Source organism: Anomaloglossus baeobatrachus, chromosome 1 (assembly GCF_048569485.1).
Source record: "Anomaloglossus baeobatrachus isolate aAnoBae1 chromosome 1, aAnoBae1.hap1, whole genome shotgun sequence".
In the NCBI taxonomy this organism is placed as follows: Eukaryota; Metazoa; Chordata; class Amphibia; order Anura; family Aromobatidae; genus Anomaloglossus; species Anomaloglossus baeobatrachus.
Window position 1 is genome coordinate 422,413,657 of NC_134353.1, and position 21,103 is coordinate 422,434,759.

Here is a 21,103-nt window from a genome sequence, read left to right on the forward strand (position 1 = left end):
CATTTTTATAATGAAAAGCTTATTTTCTTTTGAATGTTTTTTTAATAGTTTTTTCAGGCAGCTTTCGAGAAGTTGTGTGCACATAGCCAATTTCTGCTCCAAAAACTCTTCGAAAAACTGTGCACATAGCCTGAAGGGGCTTTCCAATTTCAGTAAAATTTTGCTTAGTAATTGACCGCAGTGCTGTCGATGGAACCTCAGCACTGCAGAAAATCAAGAAACTGGAGCAGTGGTAGAAACACAGGAATGGACCTGAGGAAGGTAACTAAAAGCAGTCTGTGTTTTTACACACATCTGCGCCTGGGGTCAATGGTTTACAGAAACCAGAAAACCTCTTTAACTTAAGCCAGGTCATTAATATCAGATCTGTGACTGACACCTATCAGACATTCATAACTTTCACAACTGCCAGATATAAGCAATGAATGGTGCCAGACAGCCTTATTCTGTATGTAGTGGCCCAGGTTCTATATCTCCAGCTATATACTAAAGTTAAAGGGAAGGTGTCATCCCCAAAACTTTTTTCAATAACTGAAAAAAACGTAAAGTTCTAATGTTTTAACGTTTTGTTTAAATAGTATTATTTGTTGTTAATTGAGCAAAATATAAAAAATATAATTTCAACGTTTGATATTTTTCGCTCTTAAACAGTAGAGGGAGCAGCTTCTAAAAACCTAGTATACAACTATCTCACGTTACAATTGCAGTAAAAGTGGGCAGAATCTGTCACCTCCCCTCCCCTTCTGGGCGTTTCCAAAAGGATAAAGGAAGATGAAGTTTAGGGACACAGTGCGGAGCCATTTTGTTGGCGACCACAAAGTGATCCGAATATGTCTAACATGACACTATGGACAGCTCTGCTGCACTATATACTGTGCTCCATTGTATACTATGCCCCATATACTCTGCCACCCTATTCCTGTGCTCCCATATACTGTGCCGTGATATTTCTGAGCCCTAATATTTCTGTGCCCCCATATTTCTGTGCCCCCATATTTCTGTGCCCCCATATACTGTGCCCTGATTTTTCTGTGCCCCCATATTTTTGAGCCACCGATATTTGAGCCCCCCTATTTCTGTGCCCCCGATATACTGCGCTCCGATATTTCTTTGATCCCATATTTCTGTGCCCCCATATTTCTGTGACCCCATATTTCTGTACCCCCATTTTTATGTGCTCCCAAATTTATGTGCTCCCATATTTCTGTCTGTGCTCCCATAATCCTGTCTGTGCCCCCATATTTCTGTACCCCCATATTTCTGTGCCCCCATATACTGAGCTCCAATATTTCTGTGCCTCCATATTTCTGAGAACCCATATTTCTATGCCCCCATATTTCTGTGCCCCTCCATGTTTCTGTGCCCTCATATTTCTGTGCCCCATATTCTTGTGCCCCCATATTTCTGTGCCCCGATATTTTCGAGCTCCAACATTTCTGAGCCCCCATATTCCTGTGCCTCTATATTTCTGTGCCCCATATACCGTGCCTTGATATTTCTGTGCCTTGATATTTCTGTGCCCCCATATTTCTGTGGCCCCATTTTTCTGTGCCCAATAAACTGTGTTCTGAGCGCTGAGAGGAGAAACTGCTGAGACATCAGGCTGACAAGCTGCCGGACGGGATTGGAGGTCCGAGGTGACATGCGGCAAGGAGGATCGATCAGCCTAGTGTCTCTTGGCAGTTTTTCCTGGCAATGCACAGAGAACTGACAGGAGTAGCTGCTGAGAGCGGAGCTCCGAGGTGATTACATGCTGTGGCAAATGGGGATCACAACCTGCCATCTCCTGTCAGCCTGATGTCTCTCGGCAGCTCCTCCTGGCAATGCGCAGAGCAGTGACAGGAGTAGCTGCCAAGAATGGAGCTCCAAGGTGAGAACATGCAGTGGTGATCAGTGATTACAGCCTGACATCTACAATACAATACGAGGCTCACACTGCAGATTGCCGCTCGCCGCTGTGCTCAGCTGGAAAGTGGAATGCACAGTATACACTGTGAGCTCTACAAAGATGGCGGCGGTCTCCTCCCTAAGCTGTGATCTGGGCAGCCCAGGTGGCGTGTTCAGATCCCAGCAGGAAGCTCTCAGCGTAAAAGATAGGGTCGGAGCGCAACTATCAGCTCTTATGCACAGGGGCTGTTGTATTTGAGGGAATAACTGTTGTTTCACACAGCAAATCCAAGGTGGCAGCCCCCAGTTTTTCAGTAAAAATAAAATGAAATAAAAACTAAATAAACAATGAATTTCATTTTGTATTAAAAATAATTGATTTCGTAATCACTATTATTAATACAAAGATTAAAAAACACGACACCTTCCCTTTAATGAAAAGATATGAGCTGCAGTACCCAAGAATGGCCACTACACAGTGCGCGGAAATGTGCTTTTCGTCTCTGTTCACTGTTTGCATCCAGGCTGTAGAATGAACTGAAAACAGCTGATCTGTAGGGTACTGAGTATTGAACCCTCACTCATTTTGTAATTAGTAACCTATCCTGAGGATAGCTCATTATTATCTTAAGCCTAGAAAATTCCTTTAAGGCCTGTTTCACACATCAGTGATTCTGGTATGTTTGTGCTTTTTTTTTTCTACGTACCAGAATCACGGACATACGCAGACCCATTATAATGAATGGGTCTGCTCACACATCAGTGATTTTTCACTGAACGTGTCTCCGTGCGGCGTACCCGCGTGTCCGTGATTGCCGCACGGAGACATGTCCATTTTTTTCTGGCATCACTGATGTCCCACGGACCACGCAGTGGTGTGATCCGTGAAACACGTGCCAGAAAAAGACGTGCATATAAAATAAAAATCATTTTTACTCACCCGGCTTCAGCGGCGCTCTCTGCAGCCTGTGCTGCCTGCTGCTTCTGAGCTGGCTCATTACTGTCATGCATATTCATGAATGCACGACACAGCCGACCCGGAAGCAGCTGATGCGGAAGTCAGCGCCGGCCGGATGCTGCACCGCGGGAGCGTTCAGCACCATGAAGAGCGGGAGCGGGCACAGGTGAGTTAATATCTATGTGCAATCACGGACCACGGAGAACGGAGCCCGGATTGCACTTAGACAACCCACATGTGCCATGAATCACGGCACACGGAGGGTGTGTTTTACACGTCAGTGAAGAACGTCTGTGTTTTTCACTGACGTGTGAAAGGGGCCTAATACAGTTTTCTTACTAATAATGATTAGCAATAACTAAATTGAGTTCAGAAATGTTGGAATAAAAAGTTCTCAAGTTTCTAATTTTTTTCAACTATGTATTATCAATGTAATTCACTTGTCAGCTTTGCTGTTTACTGTAGACTGGGACTTGGTTAGAGTGTTTAATGGCAGCCCTATTGTACTGCTGGAAGGTGGTATTGTACTCCATTTCTTGAAGACTGTAACAGTATGACATTTTCTTTCAATTAACTCAATTTATTGAAGCTGCCTAATGTAAATGGCACAGTTTACTGTAAAAATTAATTAGGGGCTTCTAATATGGCCACCCCAGGGTAGATTTTCATATATTATATAATATAATGAAAAAAATAAATATGTGTAACCTCTTTTTTTAGATCTAACATAAAAGGGAAAATGAAATACTATATCTATGTGTGACCATAGCTCCAGACATGAAGAACAACTGCCAAAAAGATGGGAATCAAGGATCTCACCCTGAGCAGATTGCGTTTGGACAAAGGTTTTGATGAGTGTATCCGTAGCCTGTGTATAAAGAGACAGTGCATAGCGTAGAGACTGTAGATCAGGACTTTTCTCCAAGAAAGTCTTTTTCAGACCAACACCTCCAGCATGGAAATATTGCTGTAAATTAAGACAAAAAAAATTAGCTTTGTTTAGGACACCACCCTTGTATCATTATTGATATCTTACATCTAGTAAGGCCAACATAATGCATTTACAGCTCCCTATATTGTAAAAATGGACTTAATGACTTAAAAGAGTTGGCCACGAATAGATATGACATCTATTATAAAGATCTGAGGTGGGCAATTACCGTATTTTTCAGACTATAAGACGCACCGGACCATAAGACACACCCTGGTTTTAGAGGAGGAAAATAGGAAAATAAAATTTTAAGCAAAAAATGTGGTCATGACACACTGTTATGGGGCGAGGATCTGCTGCTGACACTGTTATGGGGGTAATGTCCCCAAATTGGCTGCTAAGGTACCCCATCCTGGTAATGATCCTCCTGCTTTGTATATGTACCCCATCCTGGTATATGCCCTTATCCTGCTATATACTGGCATCCTGCTATATACTCCCATCCTGCTATATACTGCCATCCTGGTATATGCCTCCATCCTGATATATACTGCCATCCTGGTATATATTCCCATCCTGCTATATATTCCCATCCTGCTATATACCACCATCCATCCTGCTATATACCCCCATCCATCCATCCTGCTATATACCCCATCCATCCTGCTATATGGCCCCATCGTGCTATATACATCCATCTTGCTATATACCCCCATCCTGATAAATAACCCCATCCTGGTATATGGGTTATATTCTATATCACACACAAAAAACCCCCCAAAAAAAGTTTATACTCACCTTTCCTTGCTCCATGCAGCATTGCTTCTCCCCCTGTCTGTGACGGCATCAGCGCCGCTGGAGTGTGAAGCCGTCACCGGTCCCTAACCTGCAGCATCGTGATGTCCTCCTGTCTGTGCCGGTCAGCTGACCTGCGTGACTAGCGGCACGCACAGCGACTGCTCTCTACACAGATCAGCTGATCGGCACAGACAGGAGGACATCGCGGTGCTGCAGGAAACGGTGAGTATACCGTACTTATTCACTGCACCCCGCGCTGATGATGATGCGCGGGGAGTAGTGAATACAGCCGCACATGATCACTCCAGGCTGTAGTTGCCAGGGGTGATCACGGCCGGCTGTTTAATATGCAAGCACCCCCCCACCCATCATCCTGCCCACCTGTCAGCGCCAGCTTTTGCGCTGAGAGATGATGGGCGGGATGATGGGCGTGCATATGTAATGAGCGGGCCCACGTGGTCACGGCAGGTGCTGCCACAGCCTGCTCGTGCCCCCGATGACCCGCTCCACCGCGGCACCCTCATTCCCGGCCGCAGCCCTATATTCAGACCATTAGACGCACCCCCCACTTTCCCCCAACATTTGGAGGAAAAAAAGTGCGTCTTATGGTCCGAAAAATATGGTAATTTTCATGACAAAACTAGGACCATTGTGTTGGGTATATATAGTAGATCTGGCTATAGAGGAATACTGTTACCTTAATAGTATCCAGTGCAAGCTCCACCACAGCACATTGCTTTGGGGTCAAGCTCTTTGCTTCTTCCCTTACCATGTGATCCTAGTGATAAAATCACAAATAAAATGGGTTGAACGTGTATCAATCTGTACATCATAATATAAATAATGAGATATTAGTCAATTTGTTTTAAAAATGTGATTACTGAAAAATGAATTAGGCTCTTGAATCTTTACCTTGAGTTTGGAAAGTTGTCCCAACTCTTTAGCAGCATTAATGATGAGATGAGTCCCCTGTTGAGAAACAAAAACCACTGAAATGGTTACACAGAGACTAATATTGGCTAACCAGTCAAAGTTACCAATGAGCATACAAGAAAAGTTTACATATCCAACTTTCTTAAAAGCCTCTATGCTCCACTTTGTGTTTGTATGTGTGGGGTGGTAGATTACTGAAGACTATACTATTATACCATTTTATCCATAGGCCTTTGTTTGTATCCAGAAAGTCTGAAATTCAATTTAGATCCACTCAGCTATTACTTTCTAAAGAACTGTAAGAACTCATTAACCCTCGTACTTCGATTCATGAAGACTGGAGTTTTCCATGCTAGTATAAATGAAGAGAAGGGTGTACTTGGAATATGACTCATCACTAAGAGGTGAAAACTGAATTCATTATCTTTCCACCACTAAACAAATTTGCTGCATGTTTTGGTTACTGTGTGCCAGCATATGACGGAACTGGAGTACATTTGTATTGTAATTTACACAATTTATGGCGTTAATTATGATGTACGTGTCAGCCGTGCTCAGCTACTCCCTCTCCTTACTAAACTTTGCCTACTTTATAAAAAGTTAGAAAAGTTGGCCAGGAGTTACGGAACACTTTTGTGCACCTATGAGTTGCACAAAAGCTTTGTGAGATTTTAAATAGTTTTATATCAAATGTTTTGAAGAAAACTGTTTGATTCAAAGCCTATTTTTCTAATAGAGCTGTCATATATTGAGAATATACGGGGTTAAAATTTTAAGTCAAGTAATGGCCACCCATAAAGAGGACTTTTGAGTTCTTTGACATGGTCTATTTAAGTACATACTTGTAAACAATAATTCTGGAGCATTGTTTTTGGGAATCCTGCTTGTTATCATCACCATGTTATTTCTCTTGGAAATTAATAATTAAATTGCCAACTAGGCATTACTATTCCCCTTGTCATTAGGGCATGTCTTTACTCAAAAAAATATAAAACAAAAAAAAAAACTCACCATCAAAATAGCCACCGGCCAACACAAGTCAAAATGGCAAATGCTCTCGCAGGATGGAGCCATCCCCCTATGATATAGGTGGGGGTAACACAGGTGCAGAATACCGATAAGACAACCACTCACAGCCTACCAACTTATGGAGGGGGTGGTTGCTGGTATTAAACATGCACACTAATGAGGTTTTCCTTAGGGCGCCAGTCACACAGGTACATGCAATGCACAGTGTCTGGCTCACAGCCTATTAATGACTCCCATACTATTAGATCAGGTGGGCTGCCCACCACTATATACATGCATTGACACACAGGACAGACACCCCAAAGGGCCCAGCTGCATCCTGCTGAAAACTGTGCAATAGAAAATGATATAAAATGATAAATGTGAGGCATTTATCATTTTATATCACTGCTTTAGTGATGGGCAGTCCAGCTCTTTTTGGTGATCCAGTTCCACATATTTAAGATTATATTAACGCCACCAAAACCACACCCACCCTTGGCTAAACCCCACCTACTTACAATGGGCCAATTAAATTGTTGAGTGGGCAGGGTTTCAAAAATGTAAGAAGCTGGTGAGGTGAGGGGGTTGGACTAATCATGCAGAATAGTGATGTGTCTGTTGCAAATGATCTGACACAAAGATCCAGCTCCCTGCTGTGACTGACAGGAGCCGGCACCCCACTTAGCTCTCACTGGGCGTAAAAGTCTGGTGTTCAGTGGATGAAACCCTGCCCACCTAAATGAAACCCCACCCACTCAACAATTTAATTGGCGCATTGTAAGTGGGTGGTGTTTTGTTTAGGTGGGCGAGGTTTCATCCACTGAACAGCAGACTTTTACACCCAGTGAGAGCCATTAAGCGAATTTAGTGGCTCTCACTGGGGTGCCGGCTCCTGTCAGTCACAGGAGGGAGCCGGATCCTTCGCGACAAACACATCACTATACTGCTGATTAATCCAACCCCTCACCTCACCCGCTTCTTACATTTCTGACTCTCCCTTTCGTGAGGTCCTCCATTGGCTCCCCACTGTTGAGAGAATGGAGTTCAGAATAATAACAATGACTTACTAGGGCATCAATAATCTTCCTCCTGTATACATCTCTGATTTAGTATCTTTCTACCTGCTCACACAGAATCTACAGTCGTTATAAGAACTCCTTCTTTGCTCACTTCTTGTCTACTCCTGATACAAGCGCCTCCAAAATGTCTCTTGTTATTTCCTTATACTCTGTAACTCACTATCCTCTCCCCAACCTTCAGAGATATGAAATGTAGGCTGAAAAGCAATGTCTTCAAGAACACATACAACCTGCTGCCAGCCTACTGTTATAACCGCAGCTTCTAGCCTGTCCTACTTTATCCCTCCCCCTTCCTTAGTACATTGTAAGTCCTTGTGGGCAGGGTTCTCACTTCCATTGTACCTGCCTGTAATCTAGCTGTGCTTAGTTTTCTTCCTGGGTTATGTATTGCTAAATAATTATGTGCTGCAAACTCTGTTTTTGCATTTACAGCACCAAAGAAATAGGGAGGCCAATAACAAATAATAAACATAGTAAGAACAATAAGTGTCATTTGTTGATAAAAGTATAGAACCACATTGCACTAATCTGTAGCAGTGGAAATGTATGTTTCTAACTTTAAAATGGACACCAGGACAATACACACTAGCCATCTTTTTATTCATATTTCTGTCATAAGCTTTCCATAGGAAAATCATCCTTTATTCATAGTATATGTGATCTTTTTCAGCTAGAATATCACAAAATACAGATTGGCGTACACAGCTTGACTGCACACTATAGACATCACAGTTGCAGATAACACATAAAAGGGGACAAGTTTAGGACACATGTCACAGGGGCAGATTGTACACAGAGACATATAGAGGAAAACAAAGAGTGCCGAAAGACAGACACACACACAGTGTCCTTACATCTGCATGGTACGGCAGCTTCACCCTGCTCTGGAGAGAGAAGTGTGAGATTAACATATGAGTGTGGGTGTGAAAAAAGTACCAAACAACAACAGCCAAAATATGTCTAAACAAACAGTACATATACAGCACAGCTACATACACACTGCACAAACCCACACCAAATATGCATTCATTAGTTTCTGGGTATAAAATATTCAGCTTTACTTGAGAACATAAGAGGGAAATTAAGTGAACAACAAGTATAATAGCAATACAACAGACCACAACTACACAAGTTCTTCCATATACAGTAGTTTACAGCCAACTCTTGCCAAGTATTTCTGTTGCACAGAATTTGTAGGTTTTATGGATTCTTGCTAAGTTTAAAGGGAACCTGCCACCTCCAAAATAGCTATTTACCTGCAGATATATTGGTAATCTACCAAATGAAATGAGGAAAAAAATGAAGTGATATTCTCACTACAACCGTTCGCTTCCAGACATCGGGGCGGTAAAGGGGGATGGTTACAGTCACCACTTACTATACTGTGAGCATGCTATAATCACTTCCAAGAACATTGACAGCCTGATCTCCAGACAAATGGTACAGACTAGGCCCTCAATGTGCAGGTAAATGATTACCGTGTAGAGAGCAGCGACTTCAACAGCTCCCTGTATCGCCCTGATGACTGAAAGCAAGCGGCTGCAGGGAAAATCTATCTTTTCTCTCAGTAGCCGCTCTCCCCTAAGGTAGCCAGACATTATTTGTTATTTACCTGTACACTATATCTACAGGTAAATAGCTTTTCTGGGGATAACATGTTCCCTTTAATTAACGATGTAAGCTTGCAATACACAAGACTGAAGGGTCTGCATACTTGTTTACCTTCTCTAGCCCTTTGCCATGTTTTCTCAGCAACGTCCCCTGCAGAAACATGTCACAATCGGTCACTGCTTTGGAAAAAGCATTTTTTTTGGCAGTCAAGTGTTTGACTAAGTGATTGCATAAGCTGTTGTGCCAAGGTTTGTTACACTTATTTTGAATAATGTGCAATATATGGTGTGGGCAAAGGAATATAGTTGGTTAAAAGGAATTATGATAAGGTGTTAACAGCCAAGAGCAGAACAAGGCTTGTTAAGGTAGAGATAAATCTAAATGATTGTGATATCTGTTATTGATAACATGCCTGGATAAATTATTCAAATTCAGCAACACTGAATATATAGAGACGTCACCCATAACACAAATACACTATAAACTGAAGGCAGGATACGCACAAAAAGGACAGTAAGGCAAAAGCAAAAATAACATACAGTGATGCCAGAAGGGTAAGAGTCACGATGCATCAAAAAGATCCCAATTTGTATGGTTTGAACTAGACTTTACCATAGGAGGTATATATTACAATGTAAACAGTAGGCGATATTGTTTTAGAACCATGGTCTCCAACCTTTGCTGACAGTTTAACACTGTAATTATAGTTCTGCAAAAACTAGAGAGCCATAGACTTGTGAATACTGTTTTGTACTAACTTCAGTTATCCTGTGACCGCCAAAATCAGTTCTGACGACTATTAATATATTTTGTTACACAAAAACTACTCCTTATTTACCAGTCTTCAGTTATCCTTACATTTTTGCCCGTTACCCATTTTTCCTATATTATCCTTTATTGTATATATTACAAATTATACATGTGTTTTAAAATGTGTATCATTCTTGATGACAAGTGTTAGGCAAAATTGCATCTGAACATGGCCCAGCGACCTATTGAAAGCCTTTAACACTAGAACTACTGGACTCGTGACACCTATATAGAAATACATGGTGAAAAGTAGTCAAAATGACTACCTCAGTAGTTCTAGTGTTAATTGATGAGGCTATAGGGCTACATTCAGACAAAGAAGCAATTCACAGGCCTGTCGCATCCTGGTGCAGCTTGTCATCTTGACCATTAGGTATGTCATACTGTGATGTGGAAAATCATTTCTGTACATTAGCACATTTACTTACATCAGTCAATGTGTTGTATTAGCAACCAGCTTGTTGCTCAGGTCATGTGATAAGGTGTGTTTAATGAAGAGAATAGCTTTTTTTCCCCTTTTTTTTTCTTTTTTCCATTTCTTCTATCTCATTTTGTTCCTTCTTCCTCACTGTGTTTTTTTTCTCTCACTGGTTCATACCTACTGCAGTCTTTCCCTCATGTTGTGTTTTAAGAATGATCCAAATTCCCATGTTAGGTCGCTGCATATGTATATATGTATATATTATATTCATCAGATGTCATTTTAACTCTATTACTGTTTATAATTGTTTCATTGTACCTGTATGTGGTTATTTATTCTATGTTTTTTCTTCTTCACTGTTTCAGAAACAACGTGAACAAGACCCATGCAAGGTCGAAACATTGTATTAGTCGCTCATTTTCCAACACACCTACTGCTCTGTACCACATTTGTGAATAAACTTTGAACACTTTTTGCAACTATTTCTAAATGTGTGCGGTGATTAGAATTACTGACTGTGTGCAAGGCATCTGAAGATTACCAAAGGATTTTAGGTCGCAATGAAGTGCCCAGTGTAAGAAATCTGGGTTTGTTTTCTAGGTGATTGGTCTTCTAGCAGGAAAAGAAGGCCCCAGAAATGGATGGAAACAAAGTACTGGAAAGTTGAGAAGTGTCCAGCAATGATTCCAGATCTAAATCCCATTGAACACCTATGTAGAGATCTTAAAATTGCTGTTAGGAGAAAGCATTATTCAAATACGAGAGACCTGGAGCAGTTTGCAAAAGAATAATTGTCCAAAATTCCAGTTTGGAGGTGTAAGAAACTTGTTGGTTATAGGAAACGATTATTTGCAATAATTTATTCCAAAGAGTGTGCAACCAAATATTAAGTTGAGGGTTCCAAAATTTTGTCCAGCCCATTGTGGAGATTTATGTGAAATTATGTCCAATTTGCCCTTTTTTGTCTATTTCTTGTTTGTGTTGTTCCAGTACTCACAAAGGAAATGATCATGTGTGTAACAAAACGTGTAATTGCAATACTTTTCTGGGAAAAATACTTCATTTTCTGGAACAATTTCATGGATGCCAACACTTTCAACAATGACTGTAATTAAATATTTCAGCAGACTTGAAGGAAGCCATCCTTGGCTTCCTGTCCAGTGCCTTCTTTATGATAAAAGCAAAGTATAAATCTTTATGCTGCCTGTGTTATTCAGTAGGATCTTAAGGCCCCGTTACATGCAGCGATATTGTTAACGATATCGCTAGCGAGTGTACTCACCCCAGTCATTTGTGCGTCATGGGCAAATCGTTGCCCGTGGTGCACAAAATCGTTTAGAGCCATCACACAGACTTACCTGCTTAGCGATGTCGCTGTTGCCGGCGAACCACCTCCTTTTTAAGGGGGCGGTTCGTGCGGCATCACAGCGGCATCACTAAGTGGATGCCCAATAGAAGCGGAGGGGCGGAGATGAGCGGCCATAACAGCCTGCCCACCTCCTTCCTTCCTCATTGCCGGCAGCCGCAGGTAAGCTGCAGTTCGTCGTTCCCACGGTGTCACACGTAGCGATGTGTGCTGCCTTGGGAACAATGAGCAACCTGTAACTTCAACAATCAACGATATTTTGAAGGTGAACGACGTGTCAACGATCAACGATAAGGTATTTTTGATCGTTAACGGCCGTCCGTTGGTGTCACACTCAATGACGTCGCTAACGATGCCAGATGTGCGTCATGGAATCCGTGACCCTGGCGATATATTGTTAGATAATTCGTTGCATGTGACAGGACCTTTAGGCAGAAGAGGCCAATGCTGCCTCTAAAGTCCAGTAGCTCTTTTTTTAATTAATTCGGGATCACAGTCGGGGAACTAGGGAGTGGGTAATGAATTGTGAGGTGAGACAATCATAGTGGGCAATGAATTGGAAAGAATTGCTAATGATTTTACATTTTTAATCAGGAGTGAACAGTGACTAATTTATACTTTTATTAGGTTAGGGAAATCTGGCTAATTGTAATTCATAGGGGGCACACAGCTCTTGGTTATAAATTTATATTTTCAATTGGGTTGCACTGTAGATAATTATAAACTACTGGCGAGGTGCATATTTGGATTCAGTGAAAGAGTAATGTATATACCATAAGTATTGAACACGTCACTAAGCAAATATAGTAAATATACTTCTAAAGGTGCTATTGACATGAATTTCTCACCAGATGTCGGTAGCAACCCATGCAACCCCCACAGATAGTATAGTAAAAAGACAAATGTCCATAAATTAAGTTATGTGTAATAATGAGAAATGACACAGGAAAAGATTGGTGCAAAAAGCCATGGAAAGTCATGACATCAGATGAAATCCATCAGTAATTGGAAAGCAATCCAATTCCAATATCCAATAGTTCAATTGATGGCCTCTAAAGGGTACTTTACACGCTGCGATATCGGTACCGATATCGCTAGCGAGCGTACCCGCCCCCATCGGTTGTGCAACAAGGGCAAATAACTGCCCGTGGCGCACAACATTGCTTACAACCATCACATGTACTTACCTTCCTAGCAAAGTTGCTGTGACCAGCGAACCGCCTCCTTTCTAAGGGGGCGGTTCATTTGGCATCATAGCGACGTCACTAAGTGGCGGCCCAATAGCAAAGGAAGGGCGGAGATGAGCGGGCCAAGCATCCCGCCCACCTCCTTTCTTCCTGATTGCCAGCGGGACACAGGTCCGGTGAGTTTCCTCGGTCCTGCAGTGTCACACATAGCGATGTGTGCTGCCGCAGGAACGACAAACAACCTCGCTACTCACCTGTCAATGATTTTTGGTGTTGGAGCGACCTCTCCAATACCAACGATTTTTACCTCTTTTGTGAGGTCGCTCAGAGGTATTACATGCTGCGATGTCGCTAACGACGCCGGATGTGCATCTCAAACACCGTGACCCTGACGATATATCGTTAGCGATGTCGCAGCATGTAAAGCACTCTTAAAAAGATGTCACATTTCCAAGGTGCCACACAAGAAACATGTCATGATGGGTAAAACCAGTGAGCTGTCTCAAGACCTCCACAACCTTACTGTTGCAAAACGTGCTAATGGCATTGTTTACAGAAGAATTTCTAAACTACTGAAAGTTCCAGGAAGCACTTTTTGGGCCATAATCCGCAAGTGGAAAGATCATAATTTCACCATAAATCTGACATGACCAGGTACTCCCCACAAGATATCAGACAAAGGAATGAAAACAATTATCAAAAGAGTTGTCCAAGAGTCAAGGACCACCTGTGGAGAGCTACACAAAGACCTGGAATCAGCAGGTACAATTGTTTCAAAGAAAACAATAAGTAAGGCACTCATCCTCCATGGTCTGTTTGCACGCTCACTCCACTACTGAACAAAAACCATGTTCAAGCATCCTTAAAGTTTAAACATTTAGAGAAGCCTGTAAAAAACTGTGAGAATATAGTTTGCTCAGATGAGTCCAAAACTGAATTCTTTGGATGTCTTCAAAAACACCATGTTTGGAGGCCAAAAAGCACTGCATGTCTCCTCAAAAACACCATTCCCACAGTGAGGTTTGGAGGGGTCTTCAAGCTGTCATCACCAATAATGGCTTGTGTAAGAAGTATTAAACACATTTCAGTAAGCTTATAAAATACGTACTTTCTTACTGTGTCATTATACATTATTACACATAACTAAATTTATAGATATCTATGCTTTGATTTCTTTGCCTGTGTGGATTGGATGGGTTGTTACTATTATCTGGTGAGAAATACATGTTAATAACACCTTTAGAAATATATTTTTATAGAAAATTGGCAATATGTTCAATAATTATTTCGCCCACTGCATATATATATATATATATATATATATATATATATTTCTTTATATTTATATACACCGAGTAAAAGGGCAACAATGTTTTGAACTTTAGAATCTCATTTCATCTCATATCTCTATTCACTACACCTTCGAACGTGAAACTACCTTCATTTTATAGACAATCATCTTGGCTATTTTCTACATAAATGTGACTTGCAACTATTTAGCATATTATTATTATTATTATTATTTATTATTATAGCGCCATCAATTCCATGGCGCTATACATGTGAAAGGGGTATACATAATAGGGCAAGTACAATAATCATAAACAATACAAGACACAGACAGGTACAGGAGGATAGAGGTCCCTGCCCGCGAGGGCTCACAGTTTACAAGGGATAGGTGAGGCTACAATAGGTGAGCATATGATTAGTTATGCGGATTCTTCTCATGTCACTGCATTGTTACTGTTTTGCTCCTAAAGATCTAACTTAAAAACTATAATTATTTTGATAGTATTTTTTAAATGAAAATTTGGCTTTCATTGCTGCCTGAATCCTTCGGGGTATGCTTTCATTCAGATGCAAGCATGTCTCCAACCGAAATCTGATCTCAGGTCTCTTCTACACAGTCCCAATGTTGGTGCATGCTTTTTGACTCACTTGTGTATTTATACAGCTTTTTCTTCAACTCTACCTACAAGTGTTCGATTGGGTTTAGGTCCGGGGACTGTGGGTCCATTCCAGTACCACTAATTCATTGTCATTGAACCATTTATTTTCCAATCTCGATGAATGTTTTGGATGTTTATCCTACTGGAACACTATGCCGTCTTTTCATATCCATACTCCAGTGTACAAAGTAATTAGTCATGTTGGATACTCACATATAGCTCAGCATTGAGACCACCATTGATCCTGGTCAAGTATCCAACACTTTTGGCTGTGAAACAACCTCATATCATCAGGCTTCTTCCACCAAACTTGACAGTTACTTCAATTTCTTGATCTGTTAGCCCCTTTTCCCCTTGTTTCTTCCATATCCATTTGCACTCATCTGAACCCAGTCTATTTTGACTTTTGGTTTCATCGCTCCAAATCATCAGAGTCCAATCTTCTATTGTCCATTTTTCATACTTTTTGGCAAACTCAAGCCAACGCTTCTTATGACAACATAAAAGTGCTATGATTCCAGATTTGTATAACATGCATCGCATAGTGCTTGCATGGATATCTATGATCTCACTATTATGAGCCACCCCCACTGCTCTGTTTGTAGTGCCCGAACTGATAGACCTTGTGATGAGCCAACTTGTTAACTCCAATATTTTGCGTGTACATCCAGCACTTTGCTTTTGAATGGCTGGATGGACTTAATGCCATAGAGTACTGAAAGTGATGATATAGCTCCTACAAGGCTCTGATCCCAACATCATCAAGTCTGTCTGCTGGTATGAAGAGACAAATATATTTGCATAAGCCTAAATTCACCAAACTGCTTCAAGATGTTTAGAACGACATTTTTGTCAAGTTTCTTGAAAAACAGCGTGCAAATGTATCTGGAAAAATTGATGCTTTGATGCTGCATTTAAGGGAAAGGGTGATCACACCAAATAGATTTACATTTCTCTTATGTTCATTCACGCCAGATTTTCTTAAAAGATGAAAATAAACTATTAACTGTTACATTTTTTAAAGCATTCTTACATTGGAGTATGTTTTCCATACTTGCTTAAAATGTTTGCACACTGTTGTATATCGCCATCTTCTATTACAAAGTGACTACCTTCATTAAGCATAGTGACCCCCTCATTATACATGGCATCATCGCTTATTACATAGTGGCTTCTCTTATTATGTTTCGTGGCATCAATTATTGCACAGTGTCCTCCCTTATGTAGAGTATCTCCCATTATTACATAATATCTTGCACAGTGCATTATTACAAGATGTTCTCCCTTATGTATAGTGACATCCTTTACTATATAGTAACCTACTTCATTGTGTAAAACTACATCCATTATTATATAGTGTCCTCCTTTATGTATAGAACTGTACATTATAACATAGTATTCTCCTTTCATTATGTTTATAGCATTGTTCATTATTATACAGGGTTCTCTATTTAAGAAGCACTTTCATGGAGGTTTTTTTTTTTACTAAAACTGTGTATATATGGGTATGTAGTGTTGAGTGTGTGTGTTAAAATATCTATCGTCGCCTTCTCCAGGATCAAGCACTGTTCCGCTCCTCTTCTCAGAGGTATCACCGTTGTTCAGATTATGCGGCTCACTCTATGCTCTGTCTGTGAGTCGGGAGTCTCTCGTTCTGATGCTTCATAGATGTGAATTGTTAAAGCTACTTCGGGGTTATGCAAAGTGCAGTCTGACCCGGAGAGTCTGAAGCGCGGTGACATTACAGAGAAGAGCAGCAGAACGGTGCTGAATCCTGGAGAAGGTGCCAGTAGGTGAATATATTAACACACACAAACTACACTACATACACTTATACACAGATTTATTTAACAAAAAAATATTTGTGGAAGTGATCCTTTAATAATAATAATAATAATAATAATAATAATAATAATAATAATAATAATTAATAATCTCTAATATATAGTCCTCCCTGATTATATGTAGCGACTGTTGCCTTGGTTAGTATTATTCTAGGCCTGGGTGTTGTATGTATATTTATTGTTCAAAACCAAATGTCATAGGTAGGGCAATGCAAAAGGTAAATTTGCACTACCCTTTCATTGTCTCAAAATGTGCACCAGTGTGTCCGTCATATGACCAACTGCTTCACTTGTTGCCTGACATTTTCCACCTCACAATGCCAAGGAACTCATCAAGTGTCTGTGAGTGACAAAATCTTTGCCCAAATGTTATGCAATAAAATTCTGACCATTCAAAGTGTTTTGAGCCAGTATTCTGACATAAAATCATTAATAACTCCATCCATAATCTTTAAATTAAGTGCGCAAAAGTCTGCACTTTTGTCTAAATAAAGCTTACTTCTCAGTCCAGCTCGTCTTCACATCCTAGCCCAATTGCAGCCAATACTTTAACAAAGGAAATATTTTTTATCTATATCTATTTTTTATTATAAAATACCACTTGCGTGAGTCTGCCCAATGTCTAAAGTATAATAAATTTATGGTAATAAATGCTATGTAATTTTTTTCTAAAGAAGCCATCAGTAGCTGTTAGACGGACAGAACATATATAATTACATATTTTTATACATAATGATGCATCACAGTGCGTAAGGGGTATTATTCTAATAATAAAATCTGGAATATTACAAGTGGAGCGATCAAACTTTGTAATATCAAACATATGACTAAGTGTGGGGCTAGCTGAGCATGGGAGTGCTCTCATTACTACTTATAAATTAATTAGTGCAACCTCAGTAAATAGGGAATAGAATCATTGAGCCCTATGCCTTATTTACACATCAGTTTTTTGGTCAGTATATGACCTGTCACCAAGTGAAAGTGTGGGTCACAGGATTCTCTGGGTAAGTGTCTTTAGGCTGCTCTGGTTAATTACCATGTGAGCAACACCCCTTTGGTACAGATCATAAGAAAAAAACAATTAAACAAACAAACAAACAAAAAGCAAATACTAAGAGGAGTAGCACAAGTACACTGTGTGTAGAATTATTATGCAAATGAGTATTTTGATCACATGATAAGTTTTATACATGTTGTCCTACTCCAAGCTGTATAGGCTTGAGAGCCAACTACCAATTAAGTAAATCAGGTGATGTGCATCTCTGTAATGAGGAGAGGTGTGGTGTAATGACATCAACACCCTATATAAGGTGTGCTTAATTATTAGGCAACTTCCTTTTCTTTGGCAAAATTTGTCAGAAGAGAAATTTGACGGGCTCTAAAAAGTCCAACATTGTGAGATGTCTTGTAGAGGATTGAAGCTTGATCACTGAACAATCAAGCGTTTCATGGCAAATAGCCAACAGGGTCGCAAGAAGCATGTTGGGAAAAAAAAGCGCAAAATAACTGCCCATGAATTGAGGAAAATCAAGCGTGAAACTGCCAAGATGCCATTTGCCACCAGTTTGGCCATATTTCAGAGCTGTAACGTTACTGGAGTTTCAAAAAGCACAAGGTGTGCCATACTCAGGGACATAGCCAAGGTAAGGAAGGCTGAAAAACGACCACCTTTGAACAAGAAACATAAGATAAAACGTCAAGACTGGGCCAAGAAATATCTTAAGACTGATTTTTCAAAGGTTTTATGGACTGATAAAATGAGAATGACTCTTGATGGGCCAGATGGATGGGCCAGAGGCTGGATCAGTAAAGGGCAGAGAGCTCCACTCCAACTCAGACGCCAGCAAGGTGGAGGTGGGGTACTGGTATGGGCTGGAATCATCAAAGATGAACTTGTGGGACCTTTTCGGGTTGAGGATAGAGTGAAGCTCAACTCCCAGACCTGCTGCCAGTTTCTGGAAGATATTTCTTCAAGCAGTGGTACAGGAAAAAGTCGGTATCGTTCAAGAAAAACATGATTTTCATGCAGGACAATGCTCCATCACATGCATCCAACTACTCCACAGTGTGGCTGGCCAGTAAAGGTCTAAAAGATGAAAAAATAATGACATGGCCCCCTTGTTCATCGGATCTGAACCCCATAGAGAACCTGTGGTCCCTCATAAAATGTAAGATCTACAGGGAGGGAAAACAGTACACCTCTCGGAACAGTGTCTGGGAGGCTGTGGTGGCTGCTGCACGCAATGTTGATCATAAATAGATCAAGCAACTGACAGAATCTATGGATGGTAGGCTGTGTCATCATAAAGAAAGGTGGCTATATTGGTCACTAATTTGTTGGGGTTTTGTTTTTGCATGTCAGAAATGTTTATTTCTAAATTGTGTGTAGTTATATTGGTTTACCTGGTGAAAATAAACAAGTGAGATGGGAATATATTTGGTTTTTATTAAGTTGCCTAATAATTCTGCACAGTAATAGTTACCTGCACAAACAGATATCCTCCTAAGATAGCCAAATCTAAAAAAAAACCACTCCAACTTCCAAAAATATTAAGCTTTGATATTTATGAGTCTTTAGGTTTACTGAGAACATAGTTGTTGATCAATAATAAAAAAAATCCTCTAAAATACAACTTGCCTAATAATTCTGCACACAGTGTAAAATAGAAACAAAAACTGGCCACTTTTGATCTGCTGACAGATCGGCAATAGGCCTCATTCAAACATCTGATTTTTCCACTTACAAGAAAAACGGACGGATGTTTTGGACAAGACTTTGATCAGCGATGGATCAGATTTTTTATGCAGATTGTATTGTCTGTGAAAAAACACAGATGTGAATAGCCCCTTAATCTGTATTTGTAAGCCAAATCAAGGAGTGGTTCCAAAACAGATGTGAATCGTTCATTTCTAGTATTTTCTCTCAGGAGCTTCTCTCCTGGCTTTGGCTTAGGCCCCCTTCACACGTCCGTGTCTCCGGTACGTGTTTGGTCCGTTTCCTCACGTGCCGGAGACACAGGCACACGTAAACCCATTAAAATCAATGGGTCTGCACTCATGTCCGTGTTTTGCCATGGACAATGTGTGTCTGTGTGGAGCATACGTGTGTCCGTTTTTCTCCGGCATCACGGGTGTCACATGGACCGCACATGGATGTGATCTGTGTGACACGCACCGGAGAAAACACACGTGCCTGTGAAATAAAAATAATTTCTATACTCACCTTCTCCAGCCCTGCTGTCTCTGCTGCTATCACTTGCTTACTACCCCCCGCTCATTATGCTCATGAATATTCACTCCACTGCAGGCGGAAGCAGTAGCAGCGGGGAGTCGGCAGGACCAGAGACCGCAGATCAGCACCATGGACAGCAACCTCAGGGACAAGTAAGCAGAAAGTTCCCATTCTCCATGTGTTATCATGGATAGCACACGGAGAACACACGTGTGCCATAAACACGGCACATGGAGGGCGATACGCACCTTTGACACGACTGTGAAAAACGTACGTGAAGGGGGCCTTACAAATACTGGTGAAACAATGTGCAAAAAAAAAAAAGCTGAGATGTGAATAAGCCATATGTATGTAGGCATTTCTCAAGTTCGGTAAATATTTTGGAGCAAGTACTGTATATTAATAATGTCCAATTCTTATTCTAGGCCGTCTTGAAATGTGCCAGATTTTTCAGTGTCTCATGCTTTTTGGTGTATTTTAAGACTCTCGAGTCTAAATTTTACATGTACATGAAAAACCAGTATCGCAGTATCTGTGTCATTAGTGTTTTCCATCAGTGTGCCATCAGAGATTCTCAGTATGGATAAAGAAATAATACATTTACAAAGCTGCTCCTATTGTTGCAATGTTAAACACATACACACATACAGCACGGGCTGGAGCCTGGACCGGGATGTGAGCACACACAGGGAGACACTCTCCTGCTGACTCACCATAAAACCACTGGAGCCGCCGCACGGCTGACGTTTATAGTGACACCGGAGGGCAGGGGCATCCGGCATCCAGCAGGAGAAGTCTCAGCTCCTGAACCGGCAGCATGTCCAGGCGGCGACAGAGGGAAGTTGGAGCAGGCAGAGGGCCTGGATCACAAAATGGCACCGAGGTCAGAGAGGAGGCGGAGAAAGCAAACACAGCCTGCCAGCATCGCATGAAAGCAGCTGCAAAGCTTGCACAGTTTGCAAGACAATCAGAGGAATCTCTGGAGGAGCCCGGTAAGATGGTATAGGAGAAAGGGGAGGAGGAGGAGGAAGATCTGGAGGAGGCTGAAGGAATAGAGGGAAAACCAGCAGAAGACAAACAGGAGGA

At 41.0% G+C, this 21,103-nt stretch overlaps 1 protein-coding gene across 1 annotated transcript in view; it reads right to left on the reverse strand.

Annotated features, from left to right (window-relative positions):
• UNC13A (unc-13 homolog A) overlaps positions 1 to 21,103 on the reverse strand; it is a 475,959-nt gene that overhangs the window by 21,936 nt on the left and 432,920 nt on the right. Inside the window, exons 36-40 of the mRNA XM_075352602.1 lie at positions 9,320 to 9,358; positions 8,452 to 8,481; positions 5,487 to 5,543; positions 5,272 to 5,352; positions 3,665 to 3,812 (exon numbers count right to left, since the gene is read on the reverse strand). Coding sequence (XP_075208717.1) covers positions 3,665 to 3,812; positions 5,272 to 5,352; positions 5,487 to 5,543; positions 8,452 to 8,481; positions 9,320 to 9,358 — 355 coding nt within the window. The remainder of the gene's footprint in view (positions 1 to 3,664; positions 3,813 to 5,271; positions 5,353 to 5,486; positions 5,544 to 8,451; positions 8,482 to 9,319; positions 9,359 to 21,103) is intronic.